The following is a 15,786-nucleotide window of genomic DNA, read 5'->3' on the forward strand; positions in this document are numbered from 1 at the left end:
AAGGCACTCAGACCACCCTTTCGAACTGGGGAATTTGCGAGAACACGTTTGTACGTATTGTTGGCGTGACGGGCGGCCAAAACGCAGGGCGGACCCTTGGACTGCCCGAGAGCCGTCAGGGAACTGTCCGCTTATGTTTCATGAGGTATAGCACCTCACCGGGGCATGTGGAGGCCGGAAACGCTTCGGAAGCGATGGCAATCTCGTTGTTGACCGACGTTGCCTCTGGTGCAGGGTCAGGGAAACGTGCCTGCAACAACAGCCCCTGTAGCTCCCGCCTCGCGTCGGGCCAATCGCATACATAATCCCGGAGTAATCATGCCCAGAGTCGGCAATGCCAACGTGGCAATCGCCGCAAAGGCGGATACGCCCGCAGCTCCCGGTTCGTACTGAGAAGAAGATGGTTCGCAGCCGTCCTGGACGCCCCGGAGCCATATCTCGATGGCAGGCGGCGCTACTTGATGGCGCGGCCAGGCCACCCGACGACACAAGCTGCATTTCGGCCGTTCATGCCATTAGTATGTGTCCGCACCGCGTGATCAGCCCTGGAGATAACGGCGGCCAGCTCGTCCACCCCACGGCATATTGCGCAACTCTTGAACTCCTCGGGAACGTGGGCCTGGGCGAGAGCCGATTTCCCCATTTGGAATCCAGTTGGTGTCGTCCCAGCACAGGGCCGCCCTCCCCCGCTCGGCGGCTGGGAGATTGCTGACAAACCCGACAGCGTGCATCTCGGCGTGACAGGGCGCGCGAGATTCCAGCCATCCTGATACGTTGGCGGTACTGCCATCGCAGCCGTCTGCCGTTGCTCTCGACGCGGCCGACGAGGGAGGAGGGCGCCCGGGGCTGGGCTGGGGGCGGGGAGTTGTTGACATGGTGGTGCGGCGAAGTGGCATTCCCATCCTCCATGGATGGCTGGGCCGAAATGCGGCCAGGCGGCGCGGCGCAGGGCATAATCGAGTAATAATGTTCGGACTTGTGACACCAAGGTGCCTGAGGCCCATTTACAAGTTCTTGGTGCGGTTATGCGGAACACGTACTTCGTAATCTAGGAAGATAGGAAGATACCTGCCACTGGTGCATGCCACGACTGAGGTAGTAGGTGTCTACCTGACGAGAAGTACTTTGTGCCTCGGGGCCCAACAAACGGCTCCAACTTTGACCAACGCGCAGCAGACCGTACCTTTGTACCTCCTAGGCACAAAGCACCTTGCATGAGAGTGTGCTCGCGCCGCCTGCCTGCCGTCTGCCCTCGACGACACAAGCCGAGGGAAGGCGCCGCCGGATGCCCAGATGCTCGTCGTCCAAGCGCCGCCGGCGTTTCCATTCAGGGATCGCACCTGCTCCGTCCGTCCTGGCTGCGGATGGGCAATTGCGACGGATGACGGGCACAAGGGCCGCCCTCGGCCCCTTCCCCCCCAGCTGCGCCATATTACATAATCGGGTTACCGGATGCACGCCAACAGAGCACGTCCCCACCCACACCCCAGCCCCACCCACGGACAGACGCAGAAGCAGCAATCGACAAGCACGGGGCGCTCCTACCACGGCGCTGTAGTGTCCTCCCCTCGCTCGCCCTCATTTTTCCCTTCACGTCAGCAGCGTCGATTCTTGCGTAGTCATCCCGCATCTCGAATGCTGAGTCAGAATCCCCAGCAATGCAGCAGACGACGGGCACCAGCAATCAAGGTCAGTCTCAACGATCACCTCGTCCCTGTCTTCTGCTTCCTCTTTGTCTTTTGGCCTGTGTGCAGTGGCGAGACGCTTGCAACGACCCATTGCCAGCTGCACTGCACGTTGGCGCGGCCGTGTTTCTGAGCTCTCGCCTTGAGAATCACCGTATACCCGTTTGCATCACCACCCGCCTGCCCTTACACCACACTGTCTTGTCATCTGGAGCGCACTTTGACCTGCCTGAGGGCCCTTCCGCTTGTCGCGGTAGAAAGAACACGTCTGCGTCTGCGCTGCCACTGTTCCTGTTACCCTCCTCGCCTCACATTTGCCACGTATTCGCCGCTTGCGCCTCAATTACCCCCCCGGGAGCCTCTCATCACCTGCTAACACGGTCGCGGTTGGATACCACCAGAGCAGCAATTGCGCGCGCAGCTCGAGCTCTTGCAAAACCACGACGCGGACTCGTCAAGCGCGCGCGACGCGAGAGCCGCTCCCTCCCACTCGCCGCCTGCGCGTGCCGCGAATGGATACGACGAGCTGGCTGCTGCCTCACACGACGCCGCTCGCGCCTTAGCCGTCAAGTCCGAGGCCGACTCGCACATTCACCCTGACCTTCGCGCGGCTCCCGGCCACGGCGCGCCCGCTCCAAACATGATGCCCATGCCCCCCCAGTCTGGGCACAGTCCAGCCACCTCTCCCGCCCCTCCTCAGAACGCCCCCATAGCCCCGGCGCCGTCCGTCACGTCTCCGGACCAAGGATCCTCTGCGGATGGTCGCAAAGCGAAGCGTGAGCTGTCGCAGTCTAAGCGCGCGGCGCAAAACCGAGCTGCCCAGGTGAGCAATTCTTACGTACCGGCTGTCGTAGCTACAGCTTCACTCCTGGTTCCGGTTCATTGACAACGTCTCCCACAGCGCGCGTTCCGCCAGCGGAAAGAGGGTTACATTAAGAAGCTCGAACAGCAGGTACGGGATTACGGCGAGATGGAGCAGACGTACAAGGCCATGCAGACAGAAAACTACGCGCTTCGGGAGTATGTCATTCACCTGCAGTCGCGGTTGCTTGACATCCAGGGCGAGTTTCCTCAGCCTCCACCCAACGTCAACCTCTCCCAGCCTCCGGCTGCTCAGCCGCCACCCGCGGCCAGCGGACCGGAGCAGCCGCCTGGCGAACCCAACAATAATCCCGCGGCCGGGACGCCGCTCGAGGCCGTCGCCCAGGCCGTCGCCGGGCTGCAGGAGCAGATGGACGAGGACCGACAGGCCTATGCCAACAGAGCCGAGGACGACACGCGCTCGGCCGAAGAGATCAACCGACAGTTGCAGCCCGAGGAAGGAGTCACCCGGGCAGAATAGGACAAGATGCCCGGGCGCCTGACCGCTGCGCGAGTTTCGTTTATGCGTTAGCGGCGTTTCTGGAAGGTGACGGCTCGTCTCGCAAGGACGATGCCTTGGGCGTTATGGCTTTGCCAAGTGTTTACTGATGTATTGCGATAGGCGAGAGGGCTACGGGACGCGAAGTGTCGCGACGCTGTCGCACGGATACTGGCTATTTTGTAGCGTTCAACACGGATATTATATAGACGATGACCTGCTCTGGTGGTCAACGGTACGATGTTGTGTCAGATGAACTGGACATCCGTTTTTATTCAGTTTTGAGAATCCTCCATTTTGGCTTGGTGAGAATGACTAATAAACACCGCAATCAAGACTCCTTTTCGCAAATATAGAAATCACAAGCCCGTTCCTACCGACTCCCGGAGCTGTTGCTGAAGCATACTCGGATCACGCATATGAGTTACCCATGTCGTGTTCCTAGGGCGGTGGTCAGTCTCTCAATGTCATACGAGGCAGGGCATACGCAAGCGTATAATAGGGTCAAGATAGGTGGGGGGGGGGGGGGGGGGGCGTTGTGTAGTAGCTCGCTCACCTTGATGTAGTCGGGCCCCTTTTCTTGGTACTCTTCGCGCGAGATGCGCGCCTCCCTCCAGGCGGGCGAGCCGGCCCACCCGGCGGCGCCCTTCCAGGCGTCGAGGCAGGCGTCGGCGGCCCTGCGGACGACGAGGGGCGCGTCGGCGGGGAGCAGGGCGCGCAGGCCGTCGCGCAGGCGGTCGTCAAAGTTGCGGAAAAGGGTGTTGCCGCCGGTGAGGAAGACGTCGCGGAGGAAGTCGTCGCGGGCGGCGGGCATGCCGGCGAGGCGCTGGTTGAGGACGTCGCCGGCGATCTCGACGATGCCAGCCTGGTCGACGCCCGCAATGGACGGGCGGAAGACGACCTCGGGGACGCGGATGCGCTCGACGTTGAGGTGGACCTGGCTGAGCTCGGCCTGCGACGCCGGGTTGAAGGGCCGCGGGCCGCGCGCAAAGGCGTGCAGCAGCGACTTGGACCAGTCCGACTTGGCCTCCTCGGTCTGCTCATAGTCGAACTCGGGGTCGTACCTGAGCAGGTCCTGCTCGAGCTGCTTGAGGCTCGACGCGAGGTCCTCCTCCTCCTGCTCGTCGTCGCTGTTCTCGCCCACGGCGATCTGGCGGTACACGCCCCAGTCGTCGTCGTTGGCGCCAAAGTTGTCGTCGTCGCCGCCCCGCCGCCGCTTCTTGGTCGGGTTGTCCGACGCCAGGTTGGCGATGCTCTTCATGCGGATCTGCGACGCCAGCGACTTGCGGTTGCCCAGGTCTGCCTTGAGGCGGTCGCGCTCCTTGATCTTGGACAGCGTCTCGAGGCGCGCCTGTCGCTTCACGTCCAGCCAGCCCTCGAGGTCATTTTCCCGCCGCTCCCTGTCCAGCCGCGCGTCCTCCTCGGCGCGGGCCTTTTCGGCCTCCTTCTCCGCCTTGGCGCGCGCCCGGGCCTCGTGGTTCGACTTGAGCAGCCGCTGTTGTCGCTTCTGCTTGAGCTGTGCCTCGTCGAGCTGGTCGTCGGGAATCTCGAGGAGGCCAAAGTCTGGCGCCTCTTGCTCCTCCTCCGGGTCGCCGCCCACGTCCTTGGTCCGTGCCTTTTTGATGGACTTTTCCAGTTCCTTGATGATTTTGTCGAGCTGAGCCTCGTCTTTGATGTCGTGGCTGTCGAGCTGACGGCGCGTCTCCTTCTTGGTCTCGTCCACCAGCCGGCTCTGGAGGTTCTTGTAGTACTCAAGGTCCTGCTCCTTCTTCATCAACTTCTCCAGCCGCATCTTGGCGGCCTGCTCCTGAAGCCGCCGGCCGCTCTCCTTTTTGCGTTCTGCTATCCGAGCCAGCTCCTCTTCTGACTTTTGAATGATCACCTCCTCGGTGTAGGGGTACTGAATCACGACATCGCGGTCCTCGAGACCCGTCCAGTCTAGGTAGCTCCTGATCTCGTTGTCGTAGTCTTTGGAGACGTAGCAGTGGTCCCGAATCATGTTCTCCGCCTGCGACACGTTCAGCTTGCCCGAAAAGGCTGGGTACTTGAGGCGGATCAGCTTGAGCAGATACTCGGCGCCGTGGTAGCCACCCCAATTTAACCGGATGGCCTGCGCGAGCATCGCTTTGGAGTTGTAGACTGGTATGACATGGGTGGAGGTGTAGGACGAGGAGACCACCAGGCCCGTCTTGCCCTGGTTTTGACGGTAGGAAAACAGCGAGTCGATGCCGTAGGCTAGCGACGGCGCGCCGTAGCACTCGAATACGATCTCGGTCATGGCTGCAGGGCACTGTCAGTAGATGCTTGTATGGAGCGTCTCGGCCGGGGCAGACATTTTCTAGAATAGGGCAGGTTGGCCACAGCCTCGGTCATGACGACGGGGACGTCGACTGCGCCGTCGGCGTTGTTCATGCCAAGCTTGAGGAAGACATAGTCGAGAACGTGCTCCATGACGTCCCAGTTGCTGACGATGCCGGTGCCGGCCTCGAAAGCGTTGCGGATGTGGCCGCGAGCCGTCGTGTCGGCGTAGCAGTCGTAGCCGGCGAACGAGAAGGTCTTTCCGAGCTTGCGGTCGCGGTATTTGGACATGATGGGGGGGATGCTGAAGCGCGGGGCCGACTCGAAAGACCAGCCAGCTCGCACGGCCGAGGAGCCTGTGACCGAGGCGTCAGATTGTGCCTGCGATTGGGAGTGAGTGTCTCATTACCATTGTCAATAACGATGGCCGCCGTGTCCGGGTTCTCGAGGGCTCGCTTGCGCCCGTCGTCCTGCGGCTCGATGTACTTTTCGAATCGCGTCTCTTTAACAGGAAAGATGTTGGCGGGCGGGTACGTCTTCGCCTCGGGCGGGCCGAGAGGCTTCTCGTCGACGGCAGAGGGCGCCATTGTGGGAGTTGCTGGGGAGAATCGAAGTGGGTGGTGCTGGCGACGGAAGAGGACGTATCCAGAGTCTCAGACTCTCATGGTGAAGCAGTCGTCAGCGAGGGCGGAATCGGGGTCGCACCCAATCGATTGCGAGGCGGACCGCGATGGCGCGTTCGGAGTTGGGGGCAGAGGCACAAAGGTGAAGAGCGTAAAGTAGGTATGTTGCTGCGAGGCTGCGAGGCTGTGAGGCTAATGACGGGCGAGAGAGGTCTTGGAGGTGGGTCAAGGGATGCAATAGGTGGCGCGCGGGCACGAGCATCGCCGCTAACACATCGCGGGTGTGAATGATGGGCGTGGCCGGTAGTGGACGCGTCTGGCGGAGGCGCACACTGGGTCCGTCTTCGGCGGACGCAACGAGAACGCAAAGGACAGTATCGACACAAATGCATGGTACGTATGAGTCATTACATCGTTACGAGTACTAAATATATACAAATGGAGCTGTCCTGTCCTGCCACGAGCCTTCCTCTTGGGGGCTCTGTTGCCGGGCCAAAACGCCGAAGCAAGCAGCCCATGCTGTCGGCGCCATGTCCGTCCTAGATTACTTTATGACGGTGGCTTGAGATTGTCCGTGGCTATGAAACTGTGAGGATGCGCACAAACAATGGGAGCTGTACATGCTCGCTCACCTTCGAGGTGGAACAGCACGTTGGACTGATAATTCTTAAACATTTGCGCGACGAGCTCGACGTTCATGTTCTGAATGTTGATTTCCTGACACAGACGTCAGCTCCCGGACACTCGCACGCATGGATGCCATTGACTGACTTGAAGGCTCTTGTTCATGACGACGACAGCCTCGTTGAGTTTCTCCTGGGGCTTGTCAGTGGCTGGCCCCCTCGGCGTTGGGCGAGGCCGTGGCGTACCACGTTGGTGATGATGCGGGACAGCAGGAGGTTCTGCTGATGCTCGTGCGGGCTCTCCTACTGACGGTTAAAATATGCCACTTGGTCATCAATGACAGCTCGTTAGAGTCTCACCATGTTCAAATTCAATCCTCGTACAGCAGGATACGGGCGACTTTTTGACAGTGCTGGCGCATCAAGGTGTTTTGCTAGAGGCAGGCGGGTAGGCACAGCGATGATCCCCCAGCCAGACAAAGCAATGGTGGGCGTTGGCGCCACAGACAGTGACAACTCGCAGGCACGCGCACGGTGGGCCGCGGCAGAACCGCCATGACCGTCTGTCTGTCTGTCTGCCCTTGATTAACAACTCTTCCCGCCCGCAACACCACATCCAACCGCCACATTGTCCCACCGCATCCAGACCGTCGCCGCATAATCCACGACGACTGCCATCTGTTCCGACTCTATCCCATCGGTACCGACACCATGGCCGCGCCGACGGAGGCGCAGCTCGCGCACCAGCAGCTCATCGAGCAGCTCGACATCCACTCCATCCACAAGCACTTCCGCAACCCCAACTGGCGGCCCAACCAGCGCCGCAACAAGAACCTCAAGGCCATCGTCGGCGACGCCTCGAGGAGGGAGGCCTCGGCGCTCGCCACCCCGCAGGACGTCTCCGGCAACGCCACGCCCGCCGCCGACGACGGCCTCTCCACGAGCGGCACCTCGACGCCGGCGCTGAGCTCCAACGACAATGTCAACGGCAGCAACCCACCCAATCTGGCGCAGGCGTCGCGCAGCCTCTCCAAGCTGGTGCTGGAGAAGAGCCTCAAGAACGGTGGCGCCGCTGCCGCCGCCGCCGTCGCCGTCCCTGGAGGACTGGCCGTGTCCGCCCCGAGCGCGACGTACACCAACATCGAGTCGGCGCCGTCGCTGGCGCACTCGAAGCACTACTGCGACGTCACCGGCCTGCCGGCGCCCTACCTCGACCCGAAGACGCGGATGCGGTACCACAACAAGGAGGTGTTTGGGCTGATCCGGTCGCTGCCGCAGTCGTCTGCCGAGATGTTCCTCGAGGCACGCAGCGCGCACACGGTCCTGAAATGATCCAAGTCCCCGGCCGTCATGATCACACGGAATGGATACGACGGACAGGCACGGGGAGACACAGTGACGACACATGGTCAAAGTACAGAGTCTGCCAGCAGCAGATCACGGAGAATCATGCTGCTGCTCCATGCTACGGGACGTTCACGAGGAGAAAAATTGTCCGACCAACAAAGTCAAGCCCCAACTATGCACCTTGAGCCTTTCGGCAGAGGGATGGCAATTGACGCTCCGGCTTAATCGTGATCGAGGAGGTTTGCTCTCTGCCAGGTCGACAGAGTACCGAGAGCGTACGGAGGACGAATCTCAGTTGCCAAAGCGCGGAGCTTGTGGCCGTCGTGGCAATGTAATATAGAATGGCAGACGGATATCTGGACTCGCTTCTACGAGCGAGCAATGCAAAGCGTTTTTTTTTGTTTGCCTCTCATGGCGTGCTTTGATGAGCACGCACACACGCTTCGCGCCTTGAAACAAGTCCTACCACCCGACGGCGTTCAGGCCACTTGGCAGGAGACGCCGTGATGGCGTGGCCTTGCGCCAACTCCGTGATGTGCGCCGCCCTCAGACCAAGATGCCTTCATTCAAACATTCATTGTTCGAAGCTCGGCCAGACGCGGTGCTGGTTCGTGGGCGTGGAGGTGTGTGCGGGTGCAAACAAGCACTTGACGAAGGGGAGCAGACTTGCAGCTTTCAGCGTCGGAAAATTGTTTGTCTGGCACAGAAAGTTGGACGCTGTGCGGCGGGCGGCGAGGTGGTGGGCTCTTTCGCCGCCCCCCCCTCCCTGCCACTTGACCAGGTACCGTGCCGCTTTTAAGACACCTATTGGATTGGCACGTGTTTGCGATTCGATGTGCGCTCGTCTCGTCGTGTGTTGCTTGACACTGTTGTTGTTGAGTCTTGGAAAAGTAGACGTGAGGCTTTTGCATGGATAAGTCTTACTAGGGGCATTGCATGAGCCATCGCACGGCACTTTGCAGGGCGTCTACGGTATGTTGTAGACCGATCCAGTGATTCTCTCGTGACAATGGAAACATGGCCACACTATCTCGTATGTTACTTCGTTCCTCTCCCTTGAGCAGGGGCGCAAGAGCGGCGTGAGCGCTAAGCTCGAAATGAATTAAAAGCCGCCAGCGACTGCAAGACCCCTGGGGCCGGAGCCGAAAAGGTGGCCTCGCAACTAAAGTACCTAGTCGAGGCCAGCGAGCAGCTGCTGTTGCGTGCCAGAGTTCGAGCATCATTTCCTCGCGAGCAACCCTTTCCACCACCGCCGCCGCCGCCGACTCTCCTCTTCGAACCGGGACGTGAGCTTTGCATGCCGTGCTCTTCCGCAGCTGCGTGCGCATCCAGCTCCCATCTTCCTTTCCCCCCTGTTCCTCGAATCGCAGCACGGAAACCCACCACCAGCTGCCAACATGTCGATGTGGCTATCAGACTCCCAAAGTACGTCCCGCCCACGACACGACCTCTCCCGCGAGAGTGCGCGCGCCGTCGCGAGCCTGGCGCGAGGCAGGTCATCGTGGTCGCCGCAACGCTGCGCAAAAAGCTGGCACGCATGCTGACACCAAATGCTTTTGTTCTTGTTTGCAGAAATCGGGGTGGTCTTCTGCTCTGGCGGTAGGCACGCGCCCGCATTATAACCCTGCCCGCTGCTGCAGCGCGGACGCTGACTATCCCGCTTTCTGCCCTCCCCCCTTTCAGGAGGACTGTTCCTCATCGGAGGAGTGATGCTCTTCTTTGATCGAGCCATGTGAGCTGCAACCGCGCTGCGCCTACGTGTAGCCTAAAGAAGGAAATGCTGACGCGAATTTACCTAGGCTCGCCATGGGCAACGTACGACCCCCCCTTTCCCCTTTCGCGCAACCGCAGTCGCCCGCCGCCGAATCGCAAGTACTAACACGCAGGTTCTTCTTTCTTTCTCGGCAGATCCTCTTCCTCATCGGCCTCACCATCATCATCGGCCCGCAAAAGACGCTCCTCTTCTTCGCGCGAAAGCAAAAGGCCAGGGGCACCGCCGCCTTCTTCGTTGGCCTGGCGCTGATCCTCCTGCGGTGGACCTTTATCGGCTTCCTCGTCGAGGCGTACGGCATCGTGGTGCTCTTTGGCGACTTCCTCGGCACCATAGCCGGCTTCGCGCGCGGCCTGCCCGTCGTGGGCCCCTACATTGGCATGATTGTCGACAAGGTCGGGCTGGGTCGCAGGAACGCCGAGCTGCCCGTATAAAGCCCAACGTGGGCAAGGGGAGACCGAGAGATGTTTTCCCCTCCTCACCCCATCGGACCGCAACGAGATTTTTTTTTTTCATTCTTCTTATTTTGTTACGAAAGGCATGACGGCGCGCCTCGCCTCGCTTCGGATTGTGCACGAGCGAAGCGAAGGGGGGCGGACTGAGCTGGCGCAACGCGACGACGACGCATAATCCGCAGCTTTGTGGGAACGAGTACGAAAAGGAAAGAAAGACGGGCCCGAGCATAGAGGAAGCGGATCCGGCGTTTACTGGGACGTGTACTGGCGCAATGAATGAAAGGGAGTTCGGCCCCCATCATGTACAACAAATGTAAAACGAGCCAGCTTGAAGCTGTGTGGTTGCCGTTGCCCAGAATGGCAGGTATCTGATGCTGTACCCATATCGAATGTTCTAGTGGCAACACCCCTCCTCCATGATGGCCGTAGCTTGCTGGATTTGCTCGTCGCATTGCAGAAATTCGAGACCAGCTATTACTTCTCGGGCTGCTTCGGGTAGCCCATACTCTCGTGAGTGGGGGGCGATACCGCAACCGCCATGATCTCTAAAGTAGGTGGCATGCAGCCCTCTTCTTGACTCACATCACTCACCAACAACACCTGGAGGACCACTCGGACGTTGTCGACAACCGAGTTTGGAGTGTCTGATTCAGTGCCATAGAGGAATACGTCGGTCCAGTAGTCACGGCACCTGTAGCAACAAGCATGGACCAGCCTGCCGAAGAGCTGCCGCCGCCCCACTGAAGATGTATGCACACCAAACGTCACCAAAGATTCTAGGTCTCATATAAGGAGGTAGGTAAGGTAAAGATTGCAGGCTCAAATGGAGAACCCCATGTTCGCAGACGCAACGTCGCGCGGCCTCTCAAGGCCGGTAGCTAGCTGTCCCTGCTTGGACCGTATGTATTGCTGGACAAGGCGGATCCGCCGCGCGTTGCCGCCACCACTCCTCGCCGGCTCGCCCACGAGATCGTGGCGAGTGGCTCGGCTCCATCGTACATGCCCATCTCTTAATATCCCTGGTTGATCAGGTAGTCGGCCAAGCCCTCGACGGTCGAGCTGGCGTTGCCAGCGACCTGGGTCTCTCCATGGTGGCCGATGACAATGGCCTGCTTGGTCTTCGCGATGGCGACGCCATTCCGGCCCTAAACGTGGCGAAGAGAACACGTTAGCATGTTGCCCACGATGTTACATCGACGTGCCATATGAGGGGTCTGTGACGCACCTGTCGCGCGTAGATACTCCGGTCCTCGGCGCGGGCCATGACGTATCGGCTGCCGGCAACGTACAGACCGTCGGCGAAGGCCTTGTCCTTGGCGGCCTTGTCGCCGCTGACGATGGACGCGATGGCCTTCATCTCGTCCGGCTTGAGCTGCGTGGTGACTCAAAGTTAGCTCGCGTATCTCCCGCGTGACATGGCTTCTCGACCAGGCAGCGGGTGCCTACCTGGAGGTCGGAAGACGCTGCCCACGCGCTATCTCCGGCAGCACTGATGATGGCGCCCTTGTCTATATGGCCGGTGGCAACCAGGCTGCAGCTCTCCGTCAGTACATTGAACACGTCGACGTGTGCGGCCAGCGTCGCGATGCGGCATGGTGAAGCGTGCTGTGGGAAATGGGCTTCTACCTGGTGTCGACATAAGCTACGGGGACGGTCAGCCCATCACGTCAGGGTTTTGGTGCCGCGAAGGAGGGGTCGCGACACGGAGGCGGTGGACTTGCCTTGCCAGGACATGGTTGCGTGCTCGGGAGACCGCGGGAAGCTGGCGAGGCGGAGGGGGGCCCGGTAAAGGGAGTAGAAGCTATGCTGCGAAGGCAAAGAGGTTACAGCTAAAGCTCTGGGCGGATATCCTGAGGGTCGGCGGACGGAGGGGGAGCTCTGGAAGTTTGTTGGATCGAAGTCCAAAGTTGAGGTCGGCTCGAGCGCCAGTTTGTTGCGTGCTGCCCCTCCACCCGAAATTATACTGGGTGACAAAGGCCGGCTGGATTGGCTCATGGCCAGAGGTTCCCCGCCACGGCTCTTGAGCGAAGGGGTACCTTTTCAGCAACCCCACCACGGGTGCTGGCGGTACCGTTCCGTACCGCTCGCTGGGCTGGGCAGCGCAGCCCCAGCCGGCCGCCTGACCCGTCGTCCCGTCGTCAGTAGTCACACACTGGAGCCGCCCCCCCTAAAACCAGAGAGTGCCCACTGGCCTCCATCCAGGCTGTCCGCCTCATAAGCGGGAGCTGTGTCGGCTGGGTGTGGCGAGGCGCCGCAAAGGCGGCAACGGGTCGGGAGTTGAGAGGCCAGAAATTCCGCCGCCTGGAGCCCCTTGGTGGTGGGAAGCCACTGACGCAAAGCTGTCCGGGCTGGAGGCTGCCGAGGCGACTGCGCTGTGGCCCCGCCTGGACGACGCTTCCAATCCATTCTCAAGGTTACTTGCAGTGACCTCCTGGCTAAATGGCACTGGACCACCGGCGAGTGTTGCCTGGGGCCCCAGTGCGTTTCTTCGGCGGCGGCGGCGGCGGCGGCTGCTAGATCGATGCCTGAGCGAGCTGCCGAAACTTAGCGCTCCCGTCCAGTGTAGTCTGGTGACCGTCCATGGCGGTTGGAGGTCGCTGTGCGAGGGCGGCTCCCGTTCTGACGGAACCGTCCACGGGCCCTTTCCCGTCGGCCTGGCGCGGCCTCGGGGACGGGACTCTGGGAGGGGCGTTTGCGACGGGCGTCGTCAATGCCAGCGGTGACTTTGGTAGCAGGCTGCCTTGTAACGGGTGGCCCTGGATAATGAAGCCGTAAACGGGACGAACCACTCAGGAGCCTTGTGATCTTGTGCTAAAATGAAAAACAAGAGGCGGCTCTAGCCGGGCCGTCTGAGCAAGCGCTGTTCGGACCACGGAGTTGTGCCCCGCCACGATGAGGCCTTTGTTGGATGTTGGTGGGGAGAAGAGATTATACTCAATCACAAATGCCCAATGCAGTCTTGTTGCGTTTTGCTTGTCTGCGTCCTTCTCCAACCGTCAGCCGACGACTGTCAGCAGACAGGGTATCGTGGCAGGGTACGGATCCCAGGCCAGTGCTGTCGTGGTCTTTCCATGGCCAACCAACTTAAGCATCTTGGGCATGGTAGGATAATTGGCCTTCGGGATCATTGAATATGGTACGGGCCGCTTTTCTGACCCCAGAGCGTGGTACTGACTCTGCTCATCTTTCTCAAACAGTTCTGTAAATAGCAACTACGAAGTACTGGGTACGGGTGCATATCATTGTTACCTATAGTACCTGTGTAGGTACGCTGCCCCGTCCGTGTAAGTTCACAAGGTTGTCTGGCTCGACAGACGGCCGACCCGACGGCTGGCCACGGCATCTTCAGCTGGCAGGACGTCCTGCGACAGAAGCCTGCCGAAGAGAGTGCCACTGCGTGTTTGGACAACCAAGTCAGTCAGTCCCTGGATACGAAGTACTTCGTACCACACACATCAATACAGACATCTCATCAGGGGACCAAACCGTTCAAAATCTGAGACGTGGTGGCTTGAGCCGCCCAAGATCGTTGGGTGTTTCATGTTCCCCATCGCGTGGGCCCACGACGTCCAGGCGTGACAAGTCGGCGCGCGCGGGAGCAACCTGCCCAAAGAGCGCCTGCCAAGGGGGGTGGGGCGGCATGGGCGGCGACCGCGAATACCATCGTCTCTGGGTGAGGGTGAGGGTGTGACGCAGGAACGACCGACGCACTGTCCGAGACTCCCAGGGCAAGAGCAGGCAGGAGCAGGAAAAGGAGCGGGAGCAGGAGCGGCTGGAGGCTGACAATCCGGGCTCGGAAGGTGCGTCCGTGGATGGCCTCGCGTCGGTACCGCCGTTTGACGCCGTGCTTATCGAGATGCGTGCCCGCAATCTGCATCGCATGCCATCGCTGTCGACTTTTTTGCGTTGCATCAATCGCGGCGCATCTGCACCTCCGCGTCTCCACAAGTCAAGCCCGGGGCGCGGCTTCGCTCTACCCTTCTCGAAAGCAAACCCAGTAGTCGTCGCGGCCTCACCCAAACAAGGTAAAGGGCGCAACAGATGCAGCCAAGCATGCTCGCAATGACATGGCGCGTATCGGCCAACAACCTAAATGGACGTGGCGATGTCGTCGCCGACTGACTCTGCGTCGGCAAGTGGGCGAGCTCTTCTGGGGCACGAGCACTCTCGCGAGCAAGCTTGCAAGTGCCAACCGGGATACCGATGCAAACAAGCTCCCGAAACCTCCAGCGGTCCACAGACGCTGACCCCCTTGACAGGGATCCATGGCAGCGGCCGCCAGCAGCGTCCACAGAAACCCAGCGGCAGCTCTTCTCGGGAGCTGATCCCTGGCAGGTTGAAGTCACCCGCCCCTGGCATCAACCTCAAACAAGCAGATCCGCGCTGCGCAATCATCGCTCTCGTGCGCGAGCACACGACCTGATCGATGGCATCAGGGGGTAGTAGCGCCAAATGGCAACGATGCTGGGCAAGCCCACATAACGCTGCATCAACACGAGCCGAGTGGAGGTTTCGTATGCCATGACACGCACCGGGCAGCCCATCCATGCCGCCTCGGCCATGGAGCTGTTTCTTCCTTTCCGCAGACCTCCTCTCATTCACTCGAAACCACCAGAGCATCTGCTTACAGGGCACTTGGCTGCCGCATCCCTGGTAATTTCAAGCCATACCGCAGGATGCCTGGGCCTTCGTCACCGCCACCGTCTTGGGACAAGTAGACGTTGCTCTGCAATACAAAGTCACTGCAACTTGCTCACCCCTCAGGTTGATATGAGAAGGACCCCGAAAATGAACAGAAACATCGCGGAACCCTGAACGGCTAGGTGTAACGGCGGCTGTTATCTCATACGATCGACTTTCAAAATCGCTCCCGTCTCCATCCACAGCGACCGCTGCGCAAACGATAGTGGCGTACCTGGGACACCCTCACCTGAGCTCGGCCCTCTTCGTCCGACACAGGCTCTTGCTGGGTTCTTTATAACCCTTCAGTTTGCCCCATGGTATCACCTCAGGGCGCTGTGCCACCACTGGCAGAGAACCTTTACGAAAGCATTGCCTCCGATGCCGATGGCGGCCCTGGATCCGCAGAGCCCAGCCCGAAAGATATTACCGGTGGATTACCGTCGGCAGTCAAGGCCAAGAACAAGGAAAACTATAGATCGTACCACAGGCCGATCCGTACCGATCGGTCCTCGGCAGAGTCCTCAACTTCCATCGACCAGACTCACGACTTGAGAGTGGTTTCTCGGGACGACGCTCCGGAAACTGGAATAATCGCCATTGGCATGGCCTTGGGCAGCCCAACGCACCCTCCCGACTACGCAATGACAGCATGGAGACCGCAGATCACGACGACAGTCACTGCTGGTAGCCCGGATGCCCAAGGCGCGAGCAATGACGAGACCTCGCCCAAGGCCAAGTCTCGAAAATGGGGTATCTTTGGCTTGTCAGGATCCAAAAAAGGGAAAGGTACCTCGAGCCCTTTGCGTGATGGGCCAGTCACGAGCCCCTCAGCCTCTTCGCCCCTTGGCCGAAGCGCGTCGACCGCGGCGCACGCGCAATTGAATCCGCGAGGAGTCGAAGCAGCCGCACCATCTCCACACAGATCCATAGCCAGATCCCAC

The 15,786-nt window shown here is 60.3% G+C and overlaps 7 protein-coding genes across 8 annotated transcripts; 4 read left to right on the forward strand and 3 right to left on the reverse strand.

Moving 5' to 3' along the window:
- Nucleotides 1-1,211: 1,211 nt before the first annotated feature.
- JDV02_007788 (uncharacterized protein) lies at nt 1,212-3,401 on the forward strand. The gene is made up of 4 exons (XM_047989317.1): nt 1,212-1,467; nt 1,657-1,689; nt 2,087-2,508; nt 2,587-3,401. Exons 2-4 carry the CDS (start codon nt 1,659-1,661, stop codon nt 3,025-3,027), a joined length of 894 nt encoding a protein of 297 aa, XP_047845316.1. The 5' UTR covers nt 1,212-1,467; nt 1,657-1,658; the 3' UTR covers nt 3,028-3,401.
- On the reverse strand, nt 3,268-6,134 carry ARP5 (Nuclear actin-protein involved in chromatin remodeling). Its single transcript, XM_047989318.1, has 4 exons — nt 5,753-6,134; nt 5,379-5,699; nt 3,602-5,325; nt 3,268-3,486 (listed from the first exon to the last, which is right to left on the reverse strand). Exons 1-4 carry the CDS (start codon nt 5,928-5,930, stop codon nt 3,457-3,459), a joined length of 2,253 nt encoding a protein of 750 aa, XP_047845317.1. The 5' UTR covers nt 5,931-6,134; the 3' UTR covers nt 3,268-3,456.
- A 221-nt stretch (nt 6,135-6,355) lies between these two features.
- DAD4 (DASH complex subunit dad4) lies at nt 6,356-7,021 on the reverse strand. The gene is made up of 5 exons (XM_047989319.1): nt 6,950-7,021; nt 6,836-6,892; nt 6,738-6,782; nt 6,599-6,683; nt 6,356-6,544 (listed from the first exon to the last, which is right to left on the reverse strand). The coding sequence occupies exons 1-5, from the start codon at nt 6,950-6,952 to the stop codon at nt 6,516-6,518; spliced, it is 219 nt and encodes a 72-aa protein (XP_047845318.1). The 5' UTR covers nt 6,953-7,021; the 3' UTR covers nt 6,356-6,515.
- Nucleotides 7,022-7,196: 175 nt separating this feature from the next.
- JDV02_007791 (uncharacterized protein) lies at nt 7,197-8,402 on the forward strand. The gene has a single exon (XM_047989320.1). The coding sequence runs from the start codon at nt 7,301-7,303 to the stop codon at nt 7,919-7,921; it is 621 nt and encodes a 206-aa protein (XP_047845319.1). The 5' UTR covers nt 7,197-7,300; the 3' UTR covers nt 7,922-8,402.
- Nucleotides 8,403-9,146: 744 nt separating this feature from the next.
- GOT1 (Golgi Transport) lies at nt 9,147-10,583 on the forward strand. Of its 2 annotated transcripts, XM_047989321.1 has the most exons (5): nt 9,147-9,361; nt 9,509-9,535; nt 9,620-9,668; nt 9,736-9,751; nt 9,845-10,583. In XM_047989321.1, exons 1-5 carry the CDS (start codon nt 9,334-9,336, stop codon nt 10,139-10,141), a joined length of 417 nt encoding a protein of 138 aa, XP_047845320.1. In that variant the 5' UTR covers nt 9,147-9,333; the 3' UTR covers nt 10,142-10,583. The 2 variants fall into 2 exon arrangements, with proteins under 2 accessions (XP_047845320.1, XP_047845321.1); XM_047989322.1 differs by having other exon boundaries at nt 9,147-9,668; nt 9,736-10,583.
- A 589-nt stretch (nt 10,584-11,172) lies between these two features.
- Nucleotides 11,173-12,157, reverse strand: PFY1 (profilin, required for normal timing of actin polymerization in response to thermal stress; the record flags this gene model as incomplete). The annotated part of the gene is made up of 5 exons (XM_047989323.1): nt 11,173-11,307; nt 11,388-11,534; nt 11,609-11,693; nt 11,789-11,804; nt 11,884-12,157. 5 exons carry the CDS (start codon nt 12,155-12,157, stop codon nt 11,173-11,175), a joined length of 657 nt encoding a protein of 218 aa, XP_047845322.1.
- Nucleotides 12,158-14,255: 2,098 nt separating this feature from the next.
- Nucleotides 14,256-14,585, forward strand: JDV02_007794 (uncharacterized protein; the record flags this gene model as incomplete). Its single annotated transcript, XM_047989324.1, has 1 exon — nt 14,256-14,585. The coding sequence occupies one exon, from the start codon at nt 14,256-14,258 to the stop codon at nt 14,583-14,585; it is 330 nt and encodes a 109-aa protein (XP_047845323.1).
- Nucleotides 14,586-15,786: the final 1,201 nt, after the last annotated feature.

This window comes from Purpureocillium takamizusanense, chromosome 7 (genome assembly GCF_022605165.1).
Source record: "Purpureocillium takamizusanense chromosome 7, complete sequence".
NCBI lineage: Eukaryota > Fungi > Ascomycota > Sordariomycetes > Hypocreales > Ophiocordycipitaceae > Purpureocillium > Purpureocillium takamizusanense.

Bases quoted from the DNA above. Each gene is read 5' to 3' on its own strand.
- ARP5 (XM_047989318.1), bottom strand. From the start codon at position 5,930: ATGGCGCCCTCTGCCGTCGACGAGAAGCCTCTCGGCCCGCCCGAGGCG. The intron at 5,700-5,752 runs GTAATGAGACAC...CCTCGGTCACAG, and splicing joins GGCCATCGTTATTGACAATG to GCTCCTCGGCCGTGCGAGCT. The intron at 3,487-3,601 runs GTGAGCGAGCTA...CCACCGCCCTAG, and splicing joins AGGGGCCCGACTACATCAAG to GAACACGACATGGGTAACTC.
- GOT1 (XM_047989322.1), top strand. From the start codon at position 9,646: ATGCTCTTCTTTGATCGAGCCAT. The intron at 9,669-9,735 runs GTGAGCTGCAAC...GAATTTACCTAG, and splicing joins CTCTTCTTTGATCGAGCCAT to GCTCGCCATGGGCAACGTAC.
- DAD4 (XM_047989319.1), bottom strand. The intron at 6,783-6,835 runs GTACGCCACGGC...GACAAGCCCCAG, and splicing joins CCCGCATCATCACCAACGTG to GAGAAACTCAACGAGGCTGT. The intron at 6,545-6,598 runs GTGAGCGAGCAT...ACAGTTTCATAG, and splicing joins CGTGCTGTTCCACCTCGAAG to CCACGGACAATCTCAAGCCA.
- JDV02_007791 (XM_047989320.1), top strand. From the start codon at position 7,301: ATGGCCGCGCCGACGGAGGCGCAGCTCGCGCACCAGCAGCTCATCGAG.
- JDV02_007788 (XM_047989317.1), top strand. From the start codon at position 1,659: ATGCAGCAGACGACGGGCACCAGCAATCAAG. The intron at 1,690-2,086 runs GTCAGTCTCAAC...GGATACCACCAG, and splicing joins GACGGGCACCAGCAATCAAG to AGCAGCAATTGCGCGCGCAG. The intron at 2,509-2,586 runs GTGAGCAATTCT...CGTCTCCCACAG, and splicing joins CGCAAAACCGAGCTGCCCAG to CGCGCGTTCCGCCAGCGGAA.